Source organism: Euleptes europaea, chromosome 7, assembly GCF_029931775.1.
Source record: "Euleptes europaea isolate rEulEur1 chromosome 7, rEulEur1.hap1, whole genome shotgun sequence".
NCBI lineage: Eukaryota > Metazoa > Chordata > Lepidosauria > Squamata > Sphaerodactylidae > Euleptes > Euleptes europaea.
The window spans coordinates 79,739,779-79,765,177 of record NC_079318.1 but is presented as its reverse complement, the minus strand read 5'-3'; the positions used below and the strand labels follow the sequence as shown (position 1 = coordinate 79,765,177).

The 25,399-nt window shown below is 46.5% G+C and overlaps 1 protein-coding gene across 1 annotated transcript; it reads right to left on the bottom strand.

Annotated features, from left to right (window-relative positions):
* Positions 1–4,319: 4,319 nt before the first annotated feature.
* On the bottom strand, positions 4,320–23,821 carry LOC130480803 (pre-mRNA-processing factor 39-like). Its single transcript, XM_056853425.1, has 14 exons — positions 23,731–23,821; positions 21,820–22,136; positions 18,261–18,386; positions 16,362–16,480; positions 14,874–15,041; positions 13,274–13,475; positions 12,449–12,556; positions 11,664–11,828; positions 9,718–9,844; positions 8,295–8,563; positions 6,934–7,118; positions 6,744–6,818; positions 5,091–5,247; positions 4,320–4,399 (listed from the first exon to the last, which is right to left on the bottom strand). Exons 1-14 carry the CDS (start codon positions 23,819–23,821, stop codon positions 4,337–4,339), a joined length of 2,172 nt encoding a protein of 723 aa, XP_056709403.1. The 3' UTR covers positions 4,320–4,336.
* Between the last annotated feature and the right edge of the window lie 1,578 nt (positions 23,822–25,399).

Below are 25,399 nucleotides of genomic sequence, written 5' to 3'. Positions count from 1 at the left end.
TTGCTCTATTCCGCACTTGCTCCATTCTGTCCACATCCTTTTTAAAGTGAGGCCTCCCTCCAGAACTGCACACAGTATTCCAGGTGTGGCATGACCAATGTGGTATACAGCCAGACTATGACATCTTGCGATTTGTATGTTATGCCTCTGTTGATACATCCCAAGATTGCATTAACATTTTTTGCCACTGCATCATACTGGCTGCTATTTAGTTTACAGTCCACTTGTACCCCAAGATCTTGTTCACGCATACTGCTACCCAGAAGTGTATCTCCCATCCAGTATGCATGTGTCATTTTTGTTACCCAGATGTAGAACTCTGCACTTATCCTTGTTGAATTGCATCTTGTTCACAGCTGCCCACTTTTCCAGTGTGCTTAGATCTTGTTGAATTCTATATCTTCTGGTGTGTTCACTGCTCCTCCCAATTTGATGTCATCTGCAAATTTAATGAGTAGGCCTTCCACCCCCTCATTGAAAAGTACCTGGCCCACAACTGAGCCCAGTGGTACCCCACTGGACACCTCCCTCCATTCAGATGAAATGTCATTGACAACTACTCCTTGAGTCCCGATTCTCCAAATTGTTCCCTATCCACCTAACTATCTTAGAGTTCAGGGGAACCCTGTCAAAAGCTTTACTGAAATCCAGGTAAACAACATCAAAAGCTTTCCTTCGATCCAGTGAGCTCGAGGTTGGTCTGGCAGGACCATCCAGCTCCTTTCAGAAGCAGCTTCCTGTGGGTTATGTCCCCACTGAGCATAATCTGTTTTAGGTGTCAATGGTTTAAGAATGTTGAGAAATATTGTTCTGAATGGCAGAGCAGCTGCTGTCAGCATCTGGCAGAAATGCAAATCCTCATCAACAAGACTTCCTCCCCTTTAGCGCCTAAGAGAGGCTCACTTGTTGGGGCACAAACTTCTATAGGCCCCAACCTACTATGCTACAAGCACAATACAGGCTGAAGGAATCACCCTTCAACAAGTGTTTTCTCTGATCCATGTAATGAAACATGGGGGGGGGGTTTTGCGTATGGAAGTTCCTGTCACAAGTTGGCCACTCAGGTGGCACTGCACTTTTTTTTGCCATCCCACAATTTCTCCAAGAAGCCCTAGGTAGGGCTATCCCCCTCATAGTGTGGGAGAGGCAGTGTTGTGTAGTGGTTAGCACGTCAAACTAGGACATAGGAGACCCAGGTTCAAATCCCCACTCAGCAGTGAGGCTCACCGGTTGACTTGAGCCAGTAGCTTTCTTCGCAACAGCTATTGTGAGGACAAAATAGGCGAACCATATATGCTCCCAAAGGGAGTGATGTAACACCTAGGGAGAAAGAGATATATGCAGAAAAATCCGAGGGAGGGAGGCAGGGCTAGACATGGCTTGCTAAGAGGATTTGAACCCCCACACACACCCAAGTGTCAACCGCCTGCAGATCCGTGTCGGCTACAAATCCGGAGCGACCCTGCAAATTTATATTTTCCAGCAGCCACGGGTGTGGGAAGCGGGCAGGCGCGGAGCTCTCGAGGATGGCGGCGTTCGGGTAGACTACCACGTTGGTGATGCTACCACGCGCGGGCGTCGCACACCAGGAGCAGTTCCATGGAGTGGAAGCTGCGGAGGCGGCGATAGGCCGGCTCCTCTTTGGACGGCGTCCGCACCGCCACGCGCGTGCAGCCGCGTAGCCCGGCCAGGGGGCGCTCGCCCTCGTTACTGCACGGGAAGGCAACGTAGCGGGAGACGCGGCGTTGCAGGGACTCCAAGAACTGGGCCAGGCAGTTGAACATGACCCGCCGTCACTTTGGCAGCCACCGGCAGGGCCCGTCACGTCCAGGGCCCGTCACGTCCACAGCCCCGCCACCGGACTTGCTCGCGGCTTGCCTCCGGGAAAGAGCTGCGCGTCCGGGACATGCGCTGTTTCGGGTAGAAGCGCCGGCCCGCCCACCGCTCTCGTTTATTGGGCCGCAGAGAGGCTGGAGCCGCCCCCCTCTGCCGCGGCGCCCTCACGCTGACTAGCGGAATCTGGGAGCAAATCCTCTCCCGCGAAAGGAAGTCCCGCCCACTCGCTCTGTCTTAAGGTGATTGGCCCAATGCCTGCGCCGGCTTCTTGGCTGTCTAGGCAACGGCCCAATGGGGCTCATTCCTTTTCTTATACTATTGGCCAGACCCGAGGGCGGACGGTGGGGGGGGGGGGGCAGGCCTCCCTCCGTTTCCTGATTTCTAGATGGGTCTTTCACAAAGCAAAAAACGGCGTCCAGTAATATTAGTCCATGCAAACCCCTAACCCTAACCCTTTTATTAGCACCAACTACATTGACCCAAAATATCCTGCAAGCTTTCAAGCTCACTAGAACTCTTTGTCAACCTGGTTGTTAACGAAATTTTAAAAAGGCAAAGTGCCACTGGCAGCTAATTTCCTGCTCTGCTGCTATGAGAGCCACCTGTTGCCACATCGTCCTCTGAGCAGATCAGCTATTGAAAGAACGGTCTCATAGCAGCTGGCAGCTATGGCTTCTGCCAACTAGACAGCCACTGGCAGAGCCCGTCCCACCCTCCAGTGCATTATGCTGCCTCATTGCGGCTACAAAAGGGTTTTACAGGTTATTCTGAATATCACGTGTTCCTGTCTCCTACCCATCTTTACTACTTAACCAGGTGGTTGTTGTTTTTGGCTGGATCTTATTTTATTATTTATAAAGCATCCAAAATTGATAGACTGTGTAAGAGTTCTTAGTAAAACAGGCACGTGGAACATGACACGTTCACCGATTGATGCCAAACTACGGAGAAACCTCCCTCAAGGTGTTCATTTGACTTCTTCCCTCCTCACTTTCTGACATCAGACTATGGCATTCCTGTTCCAGGTGTTGGAGGTGAGGGACCTGTAGATCCTGATACTGCTGTTTAAGTGATTTTTGCAAGTACACTAATGATGAACAAAAACAAAAACATTGCTTACAAACAGGGGAAGAGGCTGCATTACAGGGAAGGGACATGAAATGGCAAAAATCACAAGTTCCGTCTGTTACATTTTTATCTTGTCCTTCTTCCAAGGAACCCACATTAGCACACAAAATCCTCCCATCCTCTGAGGTGAGGCTAGGTCGGACTAGGCTCTGGATCACCCAAGTAAGTGTCATGGTTGAATGGGAATGTGAACCCAGATGAATGCAGATCTTCCTAGTCCTAAACTGAATAACCACTATAACCGTCTCTGCCCCACTGCACAGTTGTGTATATGTGGTTAAATACCAAATAGGTACATTCACTTAATTAAAACAAACATTATGTCCCATGAACCATTTAGTTGGCAACCATGACCAGTCAAATAGGGTGTTTGCCATAGAAATCACTGAAATCTACATTAGCCCTTTGGGCATTTCCTTGAAATGCAGCAGCTCAGCATACATTTGACCAACAGGAAACTCCTCAGCCAGTTTGCCACTATAAAGCAAGTGTGCGATGGCGAGTTTGTCCCTACTATTTTTTCTTTTGGAGACCTTATCCCTTCCAATACACACATTGCAAGGACAGCCAAGTGTTAGTCTTCAGAGTGTTATAAAAACTGTTTCAGCATGTATCACATTGTGCCATGACATCTGGCAGAGAATCGACACTCCTCCATCTCAGCTTGCTAAAAATAATTTTATCCCCCTTACATAGCTGCAGATATGCACAGGAGTGAGATCTTAGTAGTTGGTCCTCTTTCCAGTGCATCAACTAAGTGCACAAACCTGCGAAAATGTATCATAAAAGTGACAGAACTTTTAGCGGAGAGAAGTCCTGGATAGACAGTATTTTCATGCCCGTCTTTGCCTCTAACTTTATCCAAAGAGAAAAGAGCACAAAGGCATTTTGCAATTCATTCCTGTTTATTTACAGTCACAACACATAAAATGTACAGGGGGGAGGGAAGTTTACAAAAAAAGGGGGAGGATCCTGTTCAGACAACTCTCTTAAATTAAACTAATTTTGCCACACGAGAGTCCCGCTAAAAGTATTCTGTGGCAGACACAGTCCTTGGTCGGGTCTGAGTTTCAGTCTCAGGAGAGTTGGGACAGCCTCGGGACTACATGGAGTGAGCCGATTCAAGTCTCCACTCCCGATCCACTGGCGATGTGTTCCCTTGGGGCTGTTGATAACAGTGAGCAGCTTGTTATGCCAATGTGGGGGAAAGAGGAAAGTCAGTTTTTAGATGGGAGCAGTTCCATATTAGCTGCCAGAGGGAAGGCTACAGGTCACACAGCCAGACTTCCATCTTTTTGCTTCTACTTGGGTATCAAGCAAGAGTAGCTGCAGCTGCCAGTCATTCTCACTGCTGGCCTCACTCCAGTCCCTTTCAGCTCTGCTGGTAATACTGATTGTAGTTCCATGTGTTCTGGTACCCGTAGCCACTGTAATTCTGCAAACAGAACAGGGCAGATATTAAGGAGAAGGCCTCCAAAGAAGTTTCTCTCCAAAGAGAAAAATGCTTTGCTACAGAATTCAACCCACAGCATCTCCCCCTGCCCCCAGCTTATTAACTTGTGATATAGTATATCAAAAAAGCACCTGAACCGGATTTTTCTAATATGCATTTTTTTTAAAAAATTAGCTGGGTAAAAGGCTTTTTAATGAACTGGTAACTGCCTAAGCTACTGACAGCCCACATTCCCACACATGCAGGTACAAGTTCCTCTATTTGATCTATTTGCAAATGCTTACACTTGTTCATGCAGAACAGAAAATAGTTTTTAAAAGTATGGGAGACAAGGAACTATTAGCAAAGGGTGAAACGGGACCGGCCTTCATGTACAGATCTACTCTCCTAGTGGCATTTCACATTGGATTGCTTATTCATAAATCATCAATTGAAGCAGCAAATGTCTGACAACAGTCCACTCAAACTAGCCTAAGTGAAGACTAAACATTCTCCCTCCAAGTGGTCTGGCTGAACCCTACGCAACTACTTTAAACTGAAGCTCTTTTTGTAAAACAATCTGGTTGGAACCAATCTAAAGAAGGTATAAGGGTGTGTGCATTGCTTGGCACATCAAGTTTATGAACTGGGTCCAAGAGCTGTTTTGTGCTGCTGTCGTTCTGCTGTGACTGACCTGGTACCAAGTGTTGTAGTTGTAAGCTCCAGTTCCACTGTTAGTCACATCTGTTGCCATCAAGGGTGTGATGCCCGTTGTTGGAGTGACTGCAAGATTGCCTCCTGCAGCAGTCTCTTCGAGCCTCATTCGTTTCTCATCTGCCTCATCAGAACTGCTTATTTTTTGGGAAGAAAAGCACAGTCAGCCCACATCCTGCCACAGGGAGTCTCTGTTTACCCTGCTGTACTAAGTAGATTAACTGTCCTGGCTTCCACAAAGGAGAGCTATTTACATGACAGTTTGGAACATTCCTATAACGGCAGAATGCAGGTCACATTTACTTGTGGCTTGGGGAAGGGGGTGAGATCCCACCACTGTTTACATTTCAGTGTTCAGGATACATTTTACAAAACTGGCTCAAATGCATATTACATTTGTGCTTGCACAACATTCAGCCTTCATTCCTAACCAAGATGCTTATATTTTTGTAAAATAAATAGGCCATATTGCTTTCAGTCCTGACACATGCAAGCACGTCTCTGTAGAGGAGCCACAGAAGTAATATGAGCATAAGAGCAGAGTTAGCATTTATACAACCCTACCAAAAAAATGCAGCATATGGTAAGCATCCAAGTTTGTGGGAAAACCAAAGAGGATTAAAACAGTGTGGACAATGGAGGAAAACACACTTAAAAGTCTCAAAGCATGTTCAGTGATTGGCTTCCTTGGAGTCTAAAATTTTCTCCTGCAAGATAGGGCAGGAGAAGTCACATGGGAACAAGCAATTTAGGGGCTGATCAATGAGGGCCATCTCTTGCTCGCATGGATGAGGTCGCCATAATGGCACACCTTACAGCCTTTCAACACTGTGTGCTTTCTGCATGCCTGTTTCCTTTTTTGAAAATCTCCCTACTGGAGAGGGACTGGAACATCAAATAAAGCAGAACAAAACGACAACAAAAACTATTGGCGTATGTGAAACTGTCATGTTTGGGGAACCCCCACCACACACTCTGATCATATCTCACACAGACAGCAACATAGCATATGATATATAGCAAATTATATAATCTTTGACAAGATTCAAAGCGCCTCTCGTGCCCAATCTTGTTAATCCTTACAACAGGATGGTTAAGAGAGGTCGTAGAATTATTACTGATGGGGGGGAAGGGAAGCTGAGACAAGAAAGAGTGAATGGTGCAAGGCCGTATGGGAGAGAGAGTAGCTCAGCAGCAGAGCAGTTTTGCATGCTCAGAGGTCTCAGGTTCATTTCCTGATGTCGCTGGTTTAAAGGTGGTCAAGGTAGCAGTTGTTGGGAAACCCCTTTCTTGAGACAACACTGAACCAGATCAACTAGTGGGCTGATCAATGAAGCCGTCTCCCATGCTGCTAAGTTTAATGCCATCCAGCAAGTTCATAGCAGAGGGGAGATGCAAACTGGGGACTTGCTGAGCAGTGGCTCAAACTCCACTGCTCTAACCTGTACAGATGTGCAGCTCAATGCTAACAGACTTTATTCAGAGTTATGGCCATCACTGGGGACTTGCTCCTGAGTAAGCATGTCTAGCACTGCAGCCTTAGAAAGCAAGTCTGTACTGGTTATTTCCTCAACGTGTGGGCAGAGGGGGCTACCGACTGAGAACAGCAGCAGTGGTCAGCTTGCTTCCTTACCCATTTTCCAGGAGTCTCTTCCTCATCATTTGTTGGTTCAGCAGCTTCTGGTGCTCATCATACGATGTCAGCAAGCTAGCGATATAAAGAAGAGAGACAGATCATCCAGCAGAGAAAACGAGGTGGTTTGTTCCCTCCCAGACTGGAGACAGAAAAAAGCTCTTCAGCACTCCTAAGCCTTTCCCATTACCTATTTATGCTGGATCCAAAGTCCTCAAGAAACTCCACCCTGCGCTGGGAGAAAATTATCTTCGTCTCCAATGGGAGGCCACTGGTCAGGGCTCGGTCAAAGCTGCTCATGGTATTGCCCTCATTCTGCCGGACGTCAGCACTGAACTCCATCTCCAGGAGATTGGCATAGAGCTTGGCATTATCCTACAATCACGGGAAAAGGGAAGAAGGAGTAGGCAAGCCAACAAAATCACTGGGAGAAAGCCTCCCCCTCTGGTGCCTTGATCTCATGGCACCGAGAGAGCTGGCAGCTCACAGTGTTAAGGGTTATCTGCCTTAGCGAGGCCAACTGCAAAATTTGGAATCTTGCAGAAACTGCAACTTTTTTGGGGGGAGTGCAAGGACCAGGGTAGAGAAGAGAAGCAAACAAATCTGGATGTATAATAAGGATTTCCCCGCCCCTGCTCTCATCTTGGTTTGCGCCTCTTAAGGGAGGGAGAGAGAACGCTTCATCCAAGCTAGGGAACTGTTTACTCAGCTGGCTGAAGAATCCTGCAGTGTTTTAAAGACTAACTGATTTTTCCAAGGCACAAAGCCCAGTTTGTCAGTGTTACTGGTCCACAGAGGTTGATGCCACCATTTTAAAAAAGCTGTTAGTCTTTAAGGTGCCACTAGACTCTACTGTTTTCCTGTCACTAACAGGGGCTCCTCCAGCTTCTGCTTGTTGAAGTGTCACTGGCGGTTCATGAAGCAATGCAAAAGACAGAATTTGATGGCAGAGAAAGAGCATATGGCCTCAACAGAAACTGGAGCACAAAGTCAAACACAGCACCTTCCCTACTGAAGCGTGAAGCTGCAAAATAAATTCCCCTCTGGAATCTGCTGCTCAGAGCAACGGCATCTCCTGACTTCATAGTCTAAGGCTGTCCCAGCTACAATGAGAAATAGCCAAGTGCTTCTGTGTGACTGCACAGAGGGAAGCTTTGGTTTAAAACTTTACAAATATTGTCTGCAGTGGTTTCCATATCAAAAGGCAATCATTGGCATCAGCGCCACTTTTGTGTTGCCCAGCCAATACACACCAGGCAACGCTTCTGTGTACAATGACTGCACACACAGTAGATCGCCCTTCAGGAAGCCAAGGAGGCACTGAGAACAGAGTCTGTGCTGTACACTTTATTCACAGTTGCCACTGGTAAATTCCAGCTTCCCCATTCCCAAGACTGTGAAAGGCTGTGCAAATCCGCATCATACACACAACTTGAAGACCCCCCCCCATTTCACTCATCCAATGCCTCCTGTCACCCCTTTCTATTTAGCAAGCTATAAAGCAAGTGCATTTCACACACACACACACACACACACAACACTATTCCTTACTGGATCTTTCTCCAATGCCTCCAAGAGGATCTTCCGAGCTTTGATCAGGTTCTTCTGCACTTTCAACACCTGCCGAGCCAGTTTGACGGAGTAAAACGACGACACGGGCATCCCCTCGTTGTCCCGGATGGCTTCCGTCAGGAGTGCTTCTGCCCCCTCCATGTTCCCCTGCCGGCGCTCCAAGCTCACCCGCCGCAAGCGCACCATGGCAAGGCCAGGCACGCAATCCTCAAACGTCTTCAAGATGCGGCGGGCTTCCTCCACTTCTCCTATTGGGAGGGGGGAGGGGAAATGGAGGGATAAAATAACAGCCAAGGGCAAGCAAGTCACAGATTTATGAGATGGTTAAAATTATTATCTAAAGCATACGAGGCAGCCTCTGCCACAGTCACCATGCGAAGTGCAGGACAGCCTAGCTAATACTGCTTCCCAGATAGCCCACCCTCTCTGCCTGATCAGTTGGGACTCAGGCACAGAACTGCGTTTTCTGGGCAATGGGGATGCTTGTGACGTTCCCCACACCTGGAGTGGCATCTGGATCCCAGCACACGATTACTCCTCATTGTCACTATTTTGATAGAGAAAAGTGATTGGGGGGGGATCAGTGCTGCATGAGGCCTCCCCCTGTGGTGGGCAAAGAGCGGTGGATAAATCCAAAAACAACTTTGTCAGCCTCTTTCATGGCATACTTGAAATTATTCTGGTATATAAATGCCACCATGACCTGGATAGCCCAAGCGAGCCCAATCTCATCATGTCTCAGAAGCTAAGAAGGTTCAGCCCTGGTTAGTTCTTGGATGGGACACCACCAAGGAAGCCCAGGGTTGCTACGCAGGGGCAGGCAATGGCAACCCACCTCTGTTCATCTCCTGCCTTGAAAACCCCACCAGGTGTCACCATAACTTAGGCGCTATGGCAAAAAGAAAAAAGCCAATTCTGATAGCTTGGTATAGATTTATTTCGGCTTTCTAAGCTCCACAGAAAATGTTGGCCAATAAAGAAGAATAACAGTTGGTTTTTATATGGCGACTTTCTCTACCACTTAAGGGAGACTCAAACCGGCTTACAATCACCTTCCCCTTCCCTCCCTGAAACAGACAACCTGTGAGGTAAGTGGGGCTGAGAGAGTGTGACTAGCCCAAGGTCACCCAGCTGGCTTCATGTGTATGAGTGGGGAAATAAATCCAGTTCACCAGATTAGCCTCCCCCTCATGTGGAGGAGCGGGGAATCAAACCTGTTTCTCCAGATTAGAGTCCACCGCTCCAAACCACCGCTCTTAACCACTACACCATGCTGGCTCTCCTACACCACGCTGGCAAAGAGTCCTGCAAAACCACAAGGCCTACCTAAAGCGGTCCAGTAAGGGATATTATTACTGCCACATGGACAGAAACAGCCATGAAGAAGGAGCTGCAGGTGTACCTTGTCTCTCTTCAAACGCTGCCCACAGGAGGTGGATATTGGGCTTCCGAGGAAGGTGGTAACCGCAAGCTCGCTGGAAGACACTCCTGGCTCCGGCAATGCTGTGGTTCTCGAGGTACCTTGTATACTGGATTGGGAAATGGGGACGGAAACAGAGACAAGAGAAGCAGGCAGTATTGAAAGGCTGGCCCTATGCAGAATACATGGAAGTCTGGTACGGTAGCTTGTATTGAGAAGGTTTTATGGTTAACTCACATTGACAAGGGCTTAACACACCTCTCTCCAGGATTTCCTGCACCCTCTTAGGCAGAGGTACGAAAGACGGGCAGATAAAAAAAAAAACAGCAGCAGAATTCAGAAGAAGCCTGTTAGAATTTTTTCTCCAGAACACAGAAAAAATTTAAAAACAGAAGCTCCCGAGAAGCATTAAGAAATCTGCAAGGTCTGAGCTTGGGCATATTGCACAATAAGACTGGGCAGAAGAGAAAGCCCTTCCCATACCTGAGACTGGCTCTCGGACACAAGAGGATGCTGCCCACACTTCCCCTCAACATTACAGACGTCCTCTGCACAACCAATTCTATATTACCACTAGAGAAGCTACAGATTTCTCTCATTTACTAAGTGATGCCTAAGCATGAACGTGTGGGTTTAAGAAAGCCTGCCCAAAGGGATTTGGCTCCCTCCTTCCCACCTCCAGTTAACCCCAGAAGGAAGCAGGGGCACCTGACCACCTTTCTCTGCCCACCCACTGTTCATCTGTTTACTTCTCTGTTCACTTCTCAACTCAGCTGCTACTATTCCCTAGGAGCTGAGGAGAGAAGCAGACAGCTGCCAGAAAAGATAGAGTTAACATTTATTTTTTTTGCCATCAAGTCCCAGCTGACTTATGGTAACCCCATAGGGTTTTCAAGGCAAGAGACGTTCAGAGATGGTTTACCATTGCCTGCATCCTCATCATGTCCCTTGTATTCTTTGGAGGTCTCCCATCCAAATACTTGCCAGGGTCGAGGCTGAGTGTGTGTGACTGGCCCAAGGTCACCCAGCAAGTTTCCATGGCAGAGCGGGGATTCGAACCTGGGTTTTCCAGATCCTAGTCCGACACTGTAACTACTAAACCACGCTGGTTCTCAGAGTTAACACAGATTTTTTTAAAAAAGGGGAACAGTGGAGAGGGAAAGGCAGCCAGGAGTATGATGCCCTACTATGTTAGAGACAGCTTCCACGTTCTGAACAACCATACCATAGCTTATATACAATGTTATTTTTGACACAATGGGGATAAACATGAAGCCGATAAGGGGACAGAGGCTCTTTTGCTACAGCTGAGACCTGCACAGCCTCCTGTTCCACTGTTTCTGCACCCTCCTGCTTCCAAACTAGAATACTTCTATAGGGTGTGGACCCAAGATCTGTGCCACATCTCCCCACTTAAATATTCCAGCTCTCTCATGCACTGTAAAGCTGGTTTAATCAAGGGAGAGTGCCACAAGACCCTGCTGACAACCTTGACGCTTCCTTTTTGCTCCTCCTACTTGGGGAAGGGGAGGCTAAACCTGCCCTACAGGAGACTAAGAATGGGGTTTCCTGCATCTAGCACCAGCCCCCTGATGTTCATAGGTGTGGGGAAGAACACCCCTTTGTACTCTTGATGGACAAAAAGTACTGAAAACCATTCAGTTAGAAGAAATAGCTGGGGCATCTTTAGCGAGACAGCTTGTTGCCGGCACCCTCCAGGTGAAGAAGTGGGGCTGTCCGTGTTAACTGCAGCTTCTGATACTTCTTTCGGGCACAGAGAGGGAGCTGCCACAGCTATTTATAGCAGAGCCATCATGATTTATTATTATTATTATTTATTACATTTCTACCCTGCTCTCCCCAACCCGAAGGTCGGGCTCAGAGTGGCTGAGATTTATGCATGTAAACCCAGGCAGGGGTGCACACACCTTGATCCAGAACTCCTCGTAGAGGGCACAGGCAATGACGCAGCGCTCAAAGAGCACAATGGTGCGTTCGTGCGAGCCACTGGCGATCTCGAAGTCCAAGTAGTCCCGCCAGTTCCGCAGCTGTGCTCGCTCCAGTGGTTTTACATGGAAGTAGGGTCTCTTAATCTAAAGCAAGAAAAGAAACAGAACGGTGAACAAAACCATGATAAGCAAGACAAGGGTTGAGGAAATTACAAAGGAAGGATGGAGGAAGCTCTATTTAGCGGCTGAACCAAACAGGCAAGGGTGGTGAGCAGAACAGAAGGCCCTTCCGGTCTGCTGAATTGCTCTGTTCTGTTCTCCCCTTGTGCCCACTTGCACCTCCCAGACGTCCTGCACTGGAAGCCAGGATTAGCTGTCATATTTCCTCAGGAATTCTAGTCAGCAGTGTGAAAAATTAAGCACTTGCAGCCACTGCAAGCAGGAATTTCCACAAGACTGGCAAGGGTCTCCAATGTCAGGCTGCAATGAGAGCTAAGCACTACATCTATTTGCCAACGGAAGTGCCACAGAACGCCACACGGCACAACTGAAGCGGCTCCCCCGACCACCTCACCAGGTCCCCCCTGGATTTCCCAGCTAGACAGGCTGGCATCCTCTCAACATGCCACAGCCATAGCAACTGCAAAACACAGGAAGCAGAGAATGCCAAGATGCCGATTCTAGCATCTGCACTATGAAGTATTCCTCTCCTCCCCTTTATGCCACAAAGCACCAGTCCTGACCCATCACTCTGCTATACAAACCCCTTCCTCAAAATTCCAACGCTTGCTGACTTCTGCTTCGTTCTGGGAGTGGATCTGCTGGCGGATCGAAATCACGAGTTCCCGGATCTTGTCCTGGTCCATATGGCCCTGAAATCCAAAAGTGGTGAACTCAGCGTTTAGCTGTTCCCAGAAAATACGCCAACATTCTCAAGCACTCCCTGCCTCACAGGAGCAGTTCAAAGGACAGGCATTCTACCTTCAACACAGCGCTCTCTACACCTGCGGAAGGAAGCAGGTATCTGACTGCTGCCTGGACCACTGCAGGGAGGGGGGAATGAGTAACAGGTGGGACACACTGCAGCTGTGAGAGGTCGCATGGGGTGAAAAGACACAAACTAGTTCTTAAAAAAATAGTAAGAGCACTGCCTCGCAAGGTGGTGGTGGGATCCAGCACACACTTTTCTCTGGCTTCCTCAAACCTGGGGTTCACAGAACACATACACCAAAGTCCCATGTTTAAAGAGAAAAATAATGGTACTCAGACAGCTGCTCTTAAGCACCTGTAGCAGTGACTTTGCCAAGGAATGAAACCAGGCTGTAGCATCAGGACAAGCAGCATGAGGAAATACACACACATGTGCAAAATCGGTTTAAACATTAAGAGAGCCTTGCAGCACATGTAAGCCAGAAGCTCTTTGTTAATGAAAGACTGGCAGAGAAGTGCCCCTATCATGCTGACTGCCCAGAGTCCCACTGCTGCCCAACAAGGTTTAAAATGTAGAAATTATCTGTGTACAAGAACCACAAGGGTCCAAAGATGAGTGAACACCTAAATGTCTGAGAAAGAGGAGAAGCACCACCCACCAACATCTGGCTCCCATCTCCAGTTCCAGTCTCCTGCGTGGTTTCTGCCTTCGGGGGTAGGTCCTCCCCAGGCGGAGCCTCCTCTGCCTCTGCTTCCGTGGTCTTGGCCACTGTCTCAGAGGCCATTTTCGACTGCAGCCACAGCAGCTCCTCGGTGGACAGGATGTCCTTGGGGTAGTGGCTGGTGACATGTTCCTTGAACCTGCGCCATGTACAAAACGTTGCCAGATCAGAAGTTGATGTGGCAGGAGGCCTACCCTGAACCATCTGAGCTTCTCAAACCTTGCCTGCAGGGAGGCTTGGAAGCGGTGGATGATGGGATTCCTGTGCTGTGCAGCTGACCAAGCACTGGAGCCAGGGCCTAAGTTCGGAGGGTGGGAAAGCGGAACACTTCACTAGGGCTTGGGTGGAGTCAGGGAGGAATGCACTGACCAATGTTGCAAGCCCATTACTATATTATGCTTATGCCATTTCAGAATTGCAAGGGTTTTTTCTTCTTTAGGTGGGCAGGAGAGGGAAGTTAACAGGTTTGTACTGGGCCTAGACTTATTATACTTGGGCCCTGGCTAGAACAAGCATAACATGATAGTTATCGCCATTTTAGACTGCTTCACATGAGTTAAGCTAGTGTTACCAACCCCATATTGCACATGCGGCCAGAGAGAGATGGATCCATCTTAAGGCCACCTATTCAGCTGACAACAGAGGTAAAACTTGAACTGGCAACTTCCTGGTTCACAGCCATCTGTCTGTCTCGGAGCATGTGAAGGATGTGAGCCGTGAGCCAGAAGTTGCTGGCTCACTTCTCAGCTTCCCCATGAGAATGATGCAGCTTCACAGCCTCTACCCAGTTCCCAGATCTGTACAAATGGATTAAGGGCTAACTGAAACAGTTAACAAGTGGTCCTCCAAATACTTGGGCGAAATTGAATGACAAAAAGTGAAAAAATGATGGACGTGATCGTGTTTGGCTTCGCATGAGGAATACACTAATTCCTGTTCAACCAATTAAGTTCTTGGGGAGGAATATCCATTTTTCCTTAAGAGGAATATCAATTTTTCAGAATCCTGCAGCCTGCATCACAGGGCTGCCGTGAGAATGAATTAATACACACAAAGTACTTTCTGAGTCGGAAGCAACTTGACAGCACTTAACACACACACACTTTCTGATTCTCTGCCCTTCAATCCAAGGTTGAAAATGGCATACATCTTGATGGAAGGGAATGAGTTACACAAACCATGACACTCCTCAGCAAAAAAAGGGAAGGAGAAAGAGATTCCAGCCAGGAATCCAAATCCACAATCCTCTTGGGACTGTCCCTATATATGTTACACAGATGGCCAAGTGCTATGCTTAAACCTTTCCGAATGACTGCGTCACACTTGGGTCCTTGAGCTCCACAACTTGTACACACACCTTGTTTTCCTTTTCATATGTTTGTGCCTCATCAGGGAAACAGCAGCTACAACACAGCACTCCCCCCCCCCAAAGGGCACACGGCAGCTCCCGAAGGAGATGGGGAAGCCCATATTGTGACACTTGTAATTCTTAAACTCTTCCCATGGGCAGACCCTAGAAAGGAGCCTTAAGACTCACCTTTCCCAGTGGTGGCTGTACATCTGAGTTGGCATGGTAAGCACCCGGTCATAAATCGCTGTGATGGCTTTCAGGTTACCCTGCTCTCTCTCCCATTCCACGTACATCTCCCAGAGTTTGTCTGAACGGAAATCCACTCCTGCAGCAGCTATAGAGGATTCAAATGTGCTGCAAGAGGTAGAACAGAAGTCATAGGGAATATTATTTGCCTAATAACCTGTAATATGCAAATGCACTTATGCCCATTACCAGAGCTCCAGAGAAACTGTGCAACTTTAGGCAAGTCCTCCTCATCCTTCTCTGCATCAATTTCCCATCTCACCCGTCAATCATGTCTTGTAGCTGTAAATATGCCAAGCATGTTAACAAGGACAGTGTTCACACCAAAAGGATGCCAGACTCAGTAGCTAGAAAATACTGGCTTGCTTTCTTTTTTTAAAGGCAAATTTCTAATCCTCATGGCTACAAAGACAGACACGAAAGCCACGTTTAGTGAAATCTTTTCAGGTCTGAGTTTACTTCCCAACGATGTGGGGGTGGGGGCAAGAATTCAGTGCGTGATATAGCTCCTAGCCCCACCCCCAAAGACCAACAGATTATGCAAAATAAGCAAACAGCTGCACATTTGTATTTATATGCTGGCCAAATAATTTATATCATTTATATTCTAGCTGAATAATTTAGATGAGGGGAAGGGACGACAATTTTTTTTTTAAGCCGGAGCACACTCAATCCTGATCACAGGAAACTGCATCCTGGCTCTGTGAAGAAGGAGACTTGAGTCCAGCCCTGGGAATGCCCTGCTGTGGTTCACATCAGCCTGCCATACTGCAATACAAGGCTGACCTGTTGCTCTGGCTATCTTGCATCATCTACACCTGACTCCCAAACAGTGAAAACCAGGAGCCTCATCGGACGGAATCGGGCTGTAGTCGACTTGAAAGCAGCAAAGCTTCAGAGTGGACAAGAGGCAGCTATCACATATTATCCGTTGAGCAAAAGCATGTAACTTGGAAAAGTTACTCACGTGATTCTGCCGTACCATGCAATATGTAAGTGTGTAAGAGAAGGCTAATATTCGCTCCAGCTTTCGTCAACAAGGCAAAGCCTTCTGAAGAAACTGACTGAGCTTATACGTACCAACTAAAATCGCTCTCTTCATGCTTGCCTGTTTGTTCTTCCATAAGAAGAGGATCCAGTACCACATCAGCAGCAACCCTGGTTTCTTAATTGTGGGGAAAATCCCCCAAAGCATCTTTTTCCAACTATCCCCGTTTATGCTAGCTGTTTTTAGAATGTATATCCTGACATCTTCCCCAGAAGGGACTGGAGGCAATTCACCACAAAGCTACCAAAATATACTAAGTATAACTAAAAGAGTAGAATAATTCCTCTCCTCGCAGCATTCACGTTGCCCCTTCTTCCCATCCCAAGCCCCTGCACTGGTCCTTCTTCCTCCATCCCCATCCAAGCTCTGTCACAACCTACCCGCGGATCTTCTGCACTGAGTCTTGGAGGTTCATATCCAAGGTAGACTCAAGGAAGGTGATGTAATGAATCCACAAGTCCATGCTGAGTGGGATAGACTGCAACCCCCGCTGGAAAACCTGTGAAGAAAATTAATAAAGCATCAGTATTGTATACATTTTCTAGTTATGGAAAGCTGGGAAAGGATTAAAATTGTGAAGGCCAGGGGAAAAAGCTGATTTTGGGGGGGGGGGTTTCCTGGGGAGTTTTTCAATTTTTCAGACACCGAAAAATTTGGGGGAACACTAAAAAAAACACTACTCTGACAGATGTTTTCTTTTAGAACAAAATGTTTCTTGAGGCAAGATTTTAACACTCAAAATCTACAGAATGAAAAAGTCTGAGGACTTTCTCATGTTTTCCAATGGAAAAATTGGGAAGTTTTGGAGAACAGTAAAAAAAAAGTCTTACACTGTAGACATAAAACATTTTCAAGAATGGTTTTGTTTAGGTGTAAATTTTGGCAACCGTTTATATTAATATTAATTGGCAACAACTAATGTGTTTAAAAACAATATATTTTTAAAGAGTTCAGTGTTTTCAATTATATAAAGCTTAATATCCAAACATGCTGGTTATCCTATCTATTGTGACTGAGTGAGTTTCTGTTTATTTACCAAATAATTTGTTTTCTGCCTTCAACTTTTAATTTTTCCTCTCAGGCTATGCTATGGCTGCGCAATGGGTGCAGCAGTTTGTGACCATTTTTGAAGTACTGGGTATATTCGCAATTTCTTACAGAAAAGAAAAATATTATACTTCTAAATTCCATAAATATGCCACATAGTACAATTTTATATGCTAACTTCTTTATTTACATTATTTATAGTCTGCATTTCTCATTGAGATTCAAGGCAGATTACATAGTGTAAGTCAATACATTTTATGTTGTTTAATCAGTAAAAGCAGTTTAGGTTTGACAGGAACGTAAGTATGGCATATATTTCAGTTTCTCCCAAAATGCCCTTTTCTCCTGAAAAAAGGTAAAAAGGAGATGGGCAGAGGGACTCCCCCCCCCCATCGCTTCAATATTTCCAGAAATTTTACATCTCTTGGAGGGATCAGCACTGACCTGGATGGCCCATACTAGTCCGATCTTGTCAGATCTCAGAAACTAAGCAGAGTCAGTCATGGTTAGGTCTTGGATGGCAGACCACCAAGGAAGTCCAACATGGCTATGCTGAGGCAGGCAATGGTGAACTACCTCTGAATGTCTCTTGCCTTGAAAACCCTCCACGGTCACCATAAGTCAGAGGTAACTTGACAGCAAAAAATATGGGGGGAAGGTTCAGGAAAGATTTCTCTCCTCCAATCACATTTAAGGGATCCTTCAGATCCCTCCTTTCTTTTGGGACACCAGGAAGCACTCTTTGGGGATGCAGCTATGTAGGAAAATTTTGCTTCAGAGTGTGCCTGCAACATCAGGGGCAGAGATTTCCCCCTCCCAGCATACCACACGAGCAGGCTTGACTCACTTCCTCGAGACTTCTAGAGCTGCTTGCTTGGGCAGCACCTTTGAGCAGTGCACCTCTCCCCAGCATATAACACACTGTGACACTCACTGTTCCTTCACACAGAAACTTGCATACATACAGAAAAAAAGAGGGAGAAAGGTTCTATCCCCTGTCCTCCCTCACTATGTTCATTTTCTATTTATATGCTCTTAACCGAGAGAGCATTCCAAAACGAGCTCCTCCGCCTGCGGTCTGAAATGGTGCACCCTATTCTATCTCCACAACATTCTGCCTCTTCATTCTCATGCATGTGTGAATCAAGCTGGTGGTCTTGAGCTGCATGAGGGTAAACTTGGGGTGGGGGAGGGGAAGAAGAGAGCAAAGGTGACTTCCTTTATCCCATTACCTCCTCTGTTTCCTTGATGAAGTCAAAGCGACGCTCCATGTCTGCATACTTCTTCCAGTAGCCGTAGCAGTAAGGATAACGTAGGAAGAAGCTGTCAAAAGCTTTGCGGGCTGCATAGATGTGATTCTGCAGGAGTGGTAAGCGGAACAATTTTGATGGTTTAAAAAAATTAAGTGGGACATACAAACAAATACACAAAGCCTACCACTGTTAAAGTGACTGGGGAGGGGAGGGAGAGAATGAAGCTGCAGATGCAAATACAAGCCCAATAAGAAAAATGCCATGAGCACATATTAAGAATCCAGGCCAATGCTAACCACTGGGACTGGCATCTCCCTCCAGGGTCTCAGGCAGCTGTCCTCTTACCTGTGACCTCGAGTAAAGATGCCAGGGACTGAAGCCAGGACTGTTGGCATGCAACGTAGGTACGCTACCACTGAGCTACAGAACCTCCCCTACTCATGGTGTTGTGTGGTTGTAGGGGAAAACACAGAGAAAAGGCCCAGGATATTCTGAGGTACAACCTAAATAAACCTGATACCAACATTAATTGGACTGAGATTCATTATTCAGGAGTGGGGTCCACTGAGGAGACCTTGGTACATATTTAAATGGGAATCTGAAGGGACAGACAGTGGTTGTTAGTCTAAGCCAGAAACAGCAGCAAAGAGTCCTGCATCTGAAAAAAAAGGGCTTGCCTACAAAAATGGACACCCACTATGAATTTGTTTCTTAAGATGCTCCACGATTCTTTGGGAATTAGCGAGCCAGAAGAAAGATCTCAAGCATATTCTCATTATTTCTCTTCACAACTATTCATCTGATGAGGGTGCTGTGACTGAATCATGATCATACTGTATGCATATTTGCACAAGCCAATCAGATCAGAGTTCCATAGGGTGTGTATGATACCCTAGTTGGAAAAAGTCATTCAGGCTGGGGAGGGAGGTCAGAGTAGTTTTCTTAATAGATTTTTGGACTGACAGGGAAAGGTTCTGGTTATACGTCAAGTTGAAAACTGCTAGGGGTTAGTTGGAGAGAGGGGTATTTTGTTTCTGTTCTATAACTGATACGCTGAGCCTGCCTAACCTTGACAAGTCTTTATAAAACTGATTTCAATTTCCAGTTCCTTTAAAGTTTTAGACTGTTTATTCTATGTTTTGCATGGTTCGAAAGATCATGTATTTTAGGATCCATGTAATTTAATTCATATAATTTCAGAACCTTTGCTTTCTGAGCTTAACTCATCCCATGTGAAGGACTGAGACCATCCGGCCCAGGCTGGTCAAGATGAATATTCAATACCTATAAAGTCCTGGTGGACCTACCTCAGGAGGGGATCTAAGGCAGCAAAGAGGCCACTGTGGTATTCCTCGAGCGAGATAAAAAAATTCCGCCTAGGATGTCATACACACTTTGGTCTGTTAAACCTCCTGCTCATTATAAACAACTTGCACTGCCAATCCCTTCAATCCAGGCACCAGAACCAAAGTCAGTTCCAGGCTCAGCAATGCAAGCAGCAGCACAGGTATTAAAAGCTATCAGTTTGTTTGTGCTAGGAAAATAACTGCTGATTAGACTGGGGGCAGAGGCAAATGGGCATCCCACCCACACTCATTCTGCAAGTGCACACATCATACATGTGCACAAGCATACACAAAAGCTATGTACGGTACTCTCTAGGACACACACACTGGTGCAGCCCCGCACTGAAATACAGTGCATGTGCAGGACTCCACAAAGACAGTCACTACCAGTAGTTTCCCTAAATCCCTCTCTGGTGACCCCTCTGACACAAACACCAAGCACAAAGATCCCCATCCTTCCTCAGAGTTCTCTGCTAACCACAAATAACTTGGGAAGAAGGATATTTCTTTGTTGGGAGGGGGAATGAGTTGGTTCCTTATTTTGTGCTAGAATTTTTTTGAAAAAAATCTGCCTCCTCCAAAGTCCAGCAAAATATGAGAGATTGACCCCTCCCCTCCTTCAAGTTCTCTGTGCACCTGAGGACTCAGGAAGGGAGCAGGGAGGAGGAAGAGGAAAGTCAGTGGCCACTACAAATTGTTGGCTGGTGAACCAAACCAAGCTAAAACATGTGGATCTCCAGGACATGCTTTTGCTGTCTCCTGAAAATGACACCGCTGCAGAATTAGGAGGATTTGATTTCTATCCAGCTTCCTTGCAATGCCTCTGAAGCGGCTTACAAAGCATAAACAAGACATACAACCACAAAGATTATAAAAAATTAACTTCGGTATGCATACTTACAACCCCCCCCCCAAAAAAAACTAAAAGTCATACAATTGTATAGCACAATTTCTTAACCCAGGGATTTCCAAACAAAAGTAGGCAATTTTTATTAGTTTCTAAGTGAGAACAGCAAATCGGCCAGATGGGACTCCCCAGGCAGGGAGCTCCAGAGACAGTGGCTATAGTCTGCATTATTGCCTGCTGGTCTTCTGAAAATGATGGCGCTTTCACATTACTTGGAACTCATGGGTGGAACATATGATGCTCCTTCAAACAACCAACTTTCAGGTTGTGTACTACTGTAAATGTCAGAGTTAATACTATAATTTGTGTATGGACATCAGCTGGCAAGCTGCAGTGTGCTTTAAGGAGCCATGTCATACGAGCCCTTGGTCAGTCCTAGTTTAGAGCCTGGTCACTGCATTCTGGATCAAACACATTCGGAAAGCTCCCAAAATCTTTAAAAGCATCCCCATGGAGAGCAAATTATGGTAACACAAAGATGTGAACAATAGAGTCTAGGCCTCTTATCTTTTTAAAACAAGTCTTAGCTATGGCACTAAGAATTTGGATAAAAGAATTCCTTGCCTCCAAGATCCAACATATCCGGTCAAGAGATCCCTCCTTCCCATTACACAAATCTTCTGCTTTAGAGAGACTGCAACCCTCTGTCCACTTTACTCCTAAAAGTGATAGGCCTGCCATTCATCACCTTTGCATCTTATCTGGAAACCGCTTCAGTTAATCTCCCATTTCCAGCCAATTCTTTACCCGAGATACTTATTCTGGGCATCCTCTGTCTCTACAGGGCTCAAGGAAAACAATATACAATTAGAAGTGATCAGCATACTGCTGACACTAAACGTCAAAATCGCCTTTGTCTGAAGGTCTGGCGCTGTTGCTGGAGTCAAAAGCCCTTATCCCTGACAATCTGAGCACTTCACCCATGGCAAGAGTAGGTGCAGCGCCTACTGGGCACGTACAATTCCTGATGATGGGCAACGGTGACAAAGCCACATCTGAATGCTTCCTCATTAAAAAAAACAAAAACTCCTGCCTGTGGAAATTTAGCATATCAGGTAGAAGTGCAACCTACACCCCTCAACATGCTAATTTTGTATGTGCAAGAAGTGTTTTTATTTTTATTTTTTTAACATGGAGCAGCATTATACCATCTGATACCCAGGCCGCTGATCATGTGGCTTGGCTGTTAAGGCCCAGGCACTGAATTCCGGACTCCAGAGGGCCACCACCAGGGCTCCAAGACAACTTCCAATGGTTCCTTAAAAATAAAAGCCTCTCAGCCTACCTCTTGCTCCACATACTGAAGCAGTTCAGTCCATGCAGTGAAGTCGAGTGGGTTCTCTTGAGCGGCTCGCCAGTACCGCTCAAACTCCAGAGGGTATGTAATGGAGACCTCCTCCATGGGAGGGTTAAGCGCCACATGCATCACCACATCAGGGGCAGGAGGCTGAGGGGCTTCTTCCTTGGCAACCTCCGGTTTCAGCACTGGAGCGCTGGCCTCCGCGGTAACTCCATTGCAGCCTTGCACTAGTGCTGTCTCGTCTGGCTTTGGGGCACCATTGCTCGCTGGCTTGGGAATCACGTCTTGGTCAGGGCCTACAGCTTTCAAGAGCAAATACAGAAATGAAGTTTCTAAACAACAGGTTTGGTAGCCATCACATATGGAAGTAAAAGATGCCCTACGCTACTCTGGCAGTGGGGTGCAGAAGGGTGGGCAACACTGCATCTCAACCATTACCATGGTACCCTTTAGAATTTTATCACTGAGAACTCCCCCAGACTCTCACATCTCTAAACAAAGTTAGCATCCTCCCTCTGCTCCAGGTGCAAATGCTTTCCCAGTTCAAACATGCACGCCACTAAAACTTAAGGTACTTCATCATTTCCCCTTCTGATGGTATTCCTCTTCTCAGACTTCAAAACAGCCACTTGCTAGTCACCTCTGGTAAGCAAATATGACTTCCAGGTAACAAAGCCCTTATTACTTTCCCCCCTCTATCAGGCAGCTGTGCACTGAAACAAGGTAGCAATATTTTTGTGGGCAAAATGAACTTTTGATATTTACATGTAAGACCACCCTTATTTGTGGTTTCATGCGGTCAAATTTTGGCAATTAAAGCTCTCCCACAGACTTTCCTTCAGCATCCCCTGGACTGCTAAAAAGGCTTAGAGGTAGGGGTATCAACAGACTGAAATGGTTGGCCAATGGAAACATAAGGCTGTGAACAGGACTCTGCCGTCGTTTACGTTTTAGGAAATCTAAAAATACTGTTGATTCTGAAGCGCGCTGGGGGGAAAAAGGGTTATTCCTTAAGTGCTACTGGAACGGTAACAATCAACATCACTGGACGAGCCAGCGATACGGGAGGGGGGGGGGAATCTGTACAAGTGATGTCTGTTGGACGTTCAGAAAAGCCCTTCTCAGAAGCATGGGAACTGGAGGCAGAGCGGCGACTGCAGAGCCCTGATTAAAAGACCAAGCAGGCGATAAAAAAGACTGGATAAAAAAGATGCTGGAACTGACCGAGATGGCGAAGCTTACAGCTTTGATAAACCAGAATGATAATGTACAATTTTGGGGGGGAATGGGAGGCCTGGAGAATGTACTGTGAAAATCATTTTTAACGGGACCGTTTAAAGGATACTCTTTGATCTAATCCCTTATTTATACTTTGTATTAATTTTTATATTAGGTACTGATTTATTCACGTTGGATACGACAAGAACAGGTGAATTAAAATAATATTGGGATTAGTTCCGTTAGCAAAAGTTTATACAATTTATTTTTAGAGGGGAGAGGGGGGAGTCATTTTATTGTTAAATTAGAGATTTTACTTGTTTTTTCTTTTTATTATTACTATTATATTGTTTCTGTTCATATATTAAATGAAGAAAAATTAAAAAAATTATAGATATATCTATATCTATATATAAAAAGACCAAGCAGGCGCGCCGATCAGAAGCCCGCGTGGCTGAGCGGAGCCTTCGCCTCCAGAAGCGGCCGTGCTCTCGAGCCGTGGGGATGGGGAGGGAGCGCGTCGCACTCCTGCCCAGGCGGCTTCCTTTGAGGAAAGGCAGCCGGCTGGCGTGAGGCGGGGCCGGCCACGGGGCGCCTCCCCGGCCAACCCCTCGGGGGGCTCCCGTCCCCTTCTCCCACCCACGGCCAGGGTTCGCTCGGCTGACGGGCGCCTCTCACCTGCCTCCGCTTCGGCCCCCAGGCCGCCCTCGGAGCCCTCGGCCCCGCCGCGAGTGGGGCTGGCCGGCCCCTCAGGCCCCTCCGCCGCCATCTTCGCGCGGCAGCCCAACCGATGGTCCTGAGGCCCTCTCCCGCTAAGCGGCACTGCGCCTGCGCGGCCATGGGAACCGGAAGGGAACGCGAGGAAGGGCGGGGCGGGAAGACGACGACCCGGAACACCTCGCCGACGGAAGGATCAGATCGTTAGGAGGGCGAATATGCCTAGGAAGGCCAGAAAGGGCTGTCCCGTAAAGCACTTGATCCTTATCGGTCGATAGCACCGAATATGAAGATTGGTTCTTGTAGGTTATCCGGCCTGTGTGACCGTGGTCTTGGTCTTTTCTTTCCTGACGTTTCGCCAGCAGCTGTGGCCGGCATCTTCAGAGGAGTAACGCTGAAGGACAGTGTCTCTCAGTGTCAAGGGTGTAGGAAGAGTAATATATAGTCAGAAAGGGGTTGAGCTGAATCATTGTCCTGCAAAAAGTATCAAAGGTAATGTGCTAATCATTGTCCTGTAAGTATCAAGATAATGTGCTAATGAGGGTGTGGTATGTTAATGTTGAACCATTGTATCCTGAAGTGATCTGTTAATGTGTGAAATGTGTTTAGCTTTTCCCCAGGCTAACTTGATCTCGGAAGCTAAGCCTGAACTGTCTCTAGAAGCTACAATGACTAAACTGAGGCTATCGTATCAGAAGACAAGAGTCACTGGAAAAGACAATAACGCTAGGAAAAGTTGAAGGCAGTGGGAAAAGAGGAAGACTCAATAGGAGATTGATAAACTCTATAAAGAAAGCCACAACCCCCAGTTTGCAAGACCTGAGTAAGGCTGTTAATGATAGGACGTTTTGGAGGACATTGATTCATAGGGTGGCCATGAGTTGGAAGAGACTTGAAGGCATTTCACACACACGCAAGCTAGGCCAGCTGAGTTAGTTACTGGTTAGTAGTAATCAGATGGGAGTTGCTGTAAGTGAGCTGCGAGTTGATGGCACTTTACACACACTGAATCGTGACAGTCCAGTCATCAGACAAGGTTTAGTTCTTGATCTCTGAGCTAATTTTTCCACTCCGTCACTGCTAATGAAGCCTAACAACACTGCAGCAGGTTAGATATGAGTACATTTAAATTTTTGTATTTCCAGTGCCACAGCAAAAGAAACTATTGGTTCACAAACTCTGCAAAGCACCATGTCCATTTATATACTACACAAACAAGCATACTAAATATTGTATCTAAATAAATGCTAAATATTGTGGGCTTTATGCAAGGTGCTTTATGTAAGTAGTGACAGCAAAATTAGATAAACCCTCTACCATAGCAACCAAGGCCACATCACCATACAGTACGCGGAAGATCTAACATGTACAGCTGTGAGATCTCTCATGCTCCTTTTATTTTAAACCTGTTCTATCAGTCACCTTCATGGAAATGAGTTTGACAGATGACTTTTCCTCTGGAAAAAACCCCTGGACATTTAAGGAGAAATTTTAAAATGACACACTATCGTTTAGAGTAAGTAAAATGCATTATAAGACAGGGTTTTAAAATACTGGTTTTTAATCTGCTTTATTACTTCTGAATGCTTTCTAATGGGTAATGTTCCCCTATACTGTAGATTACAACTTC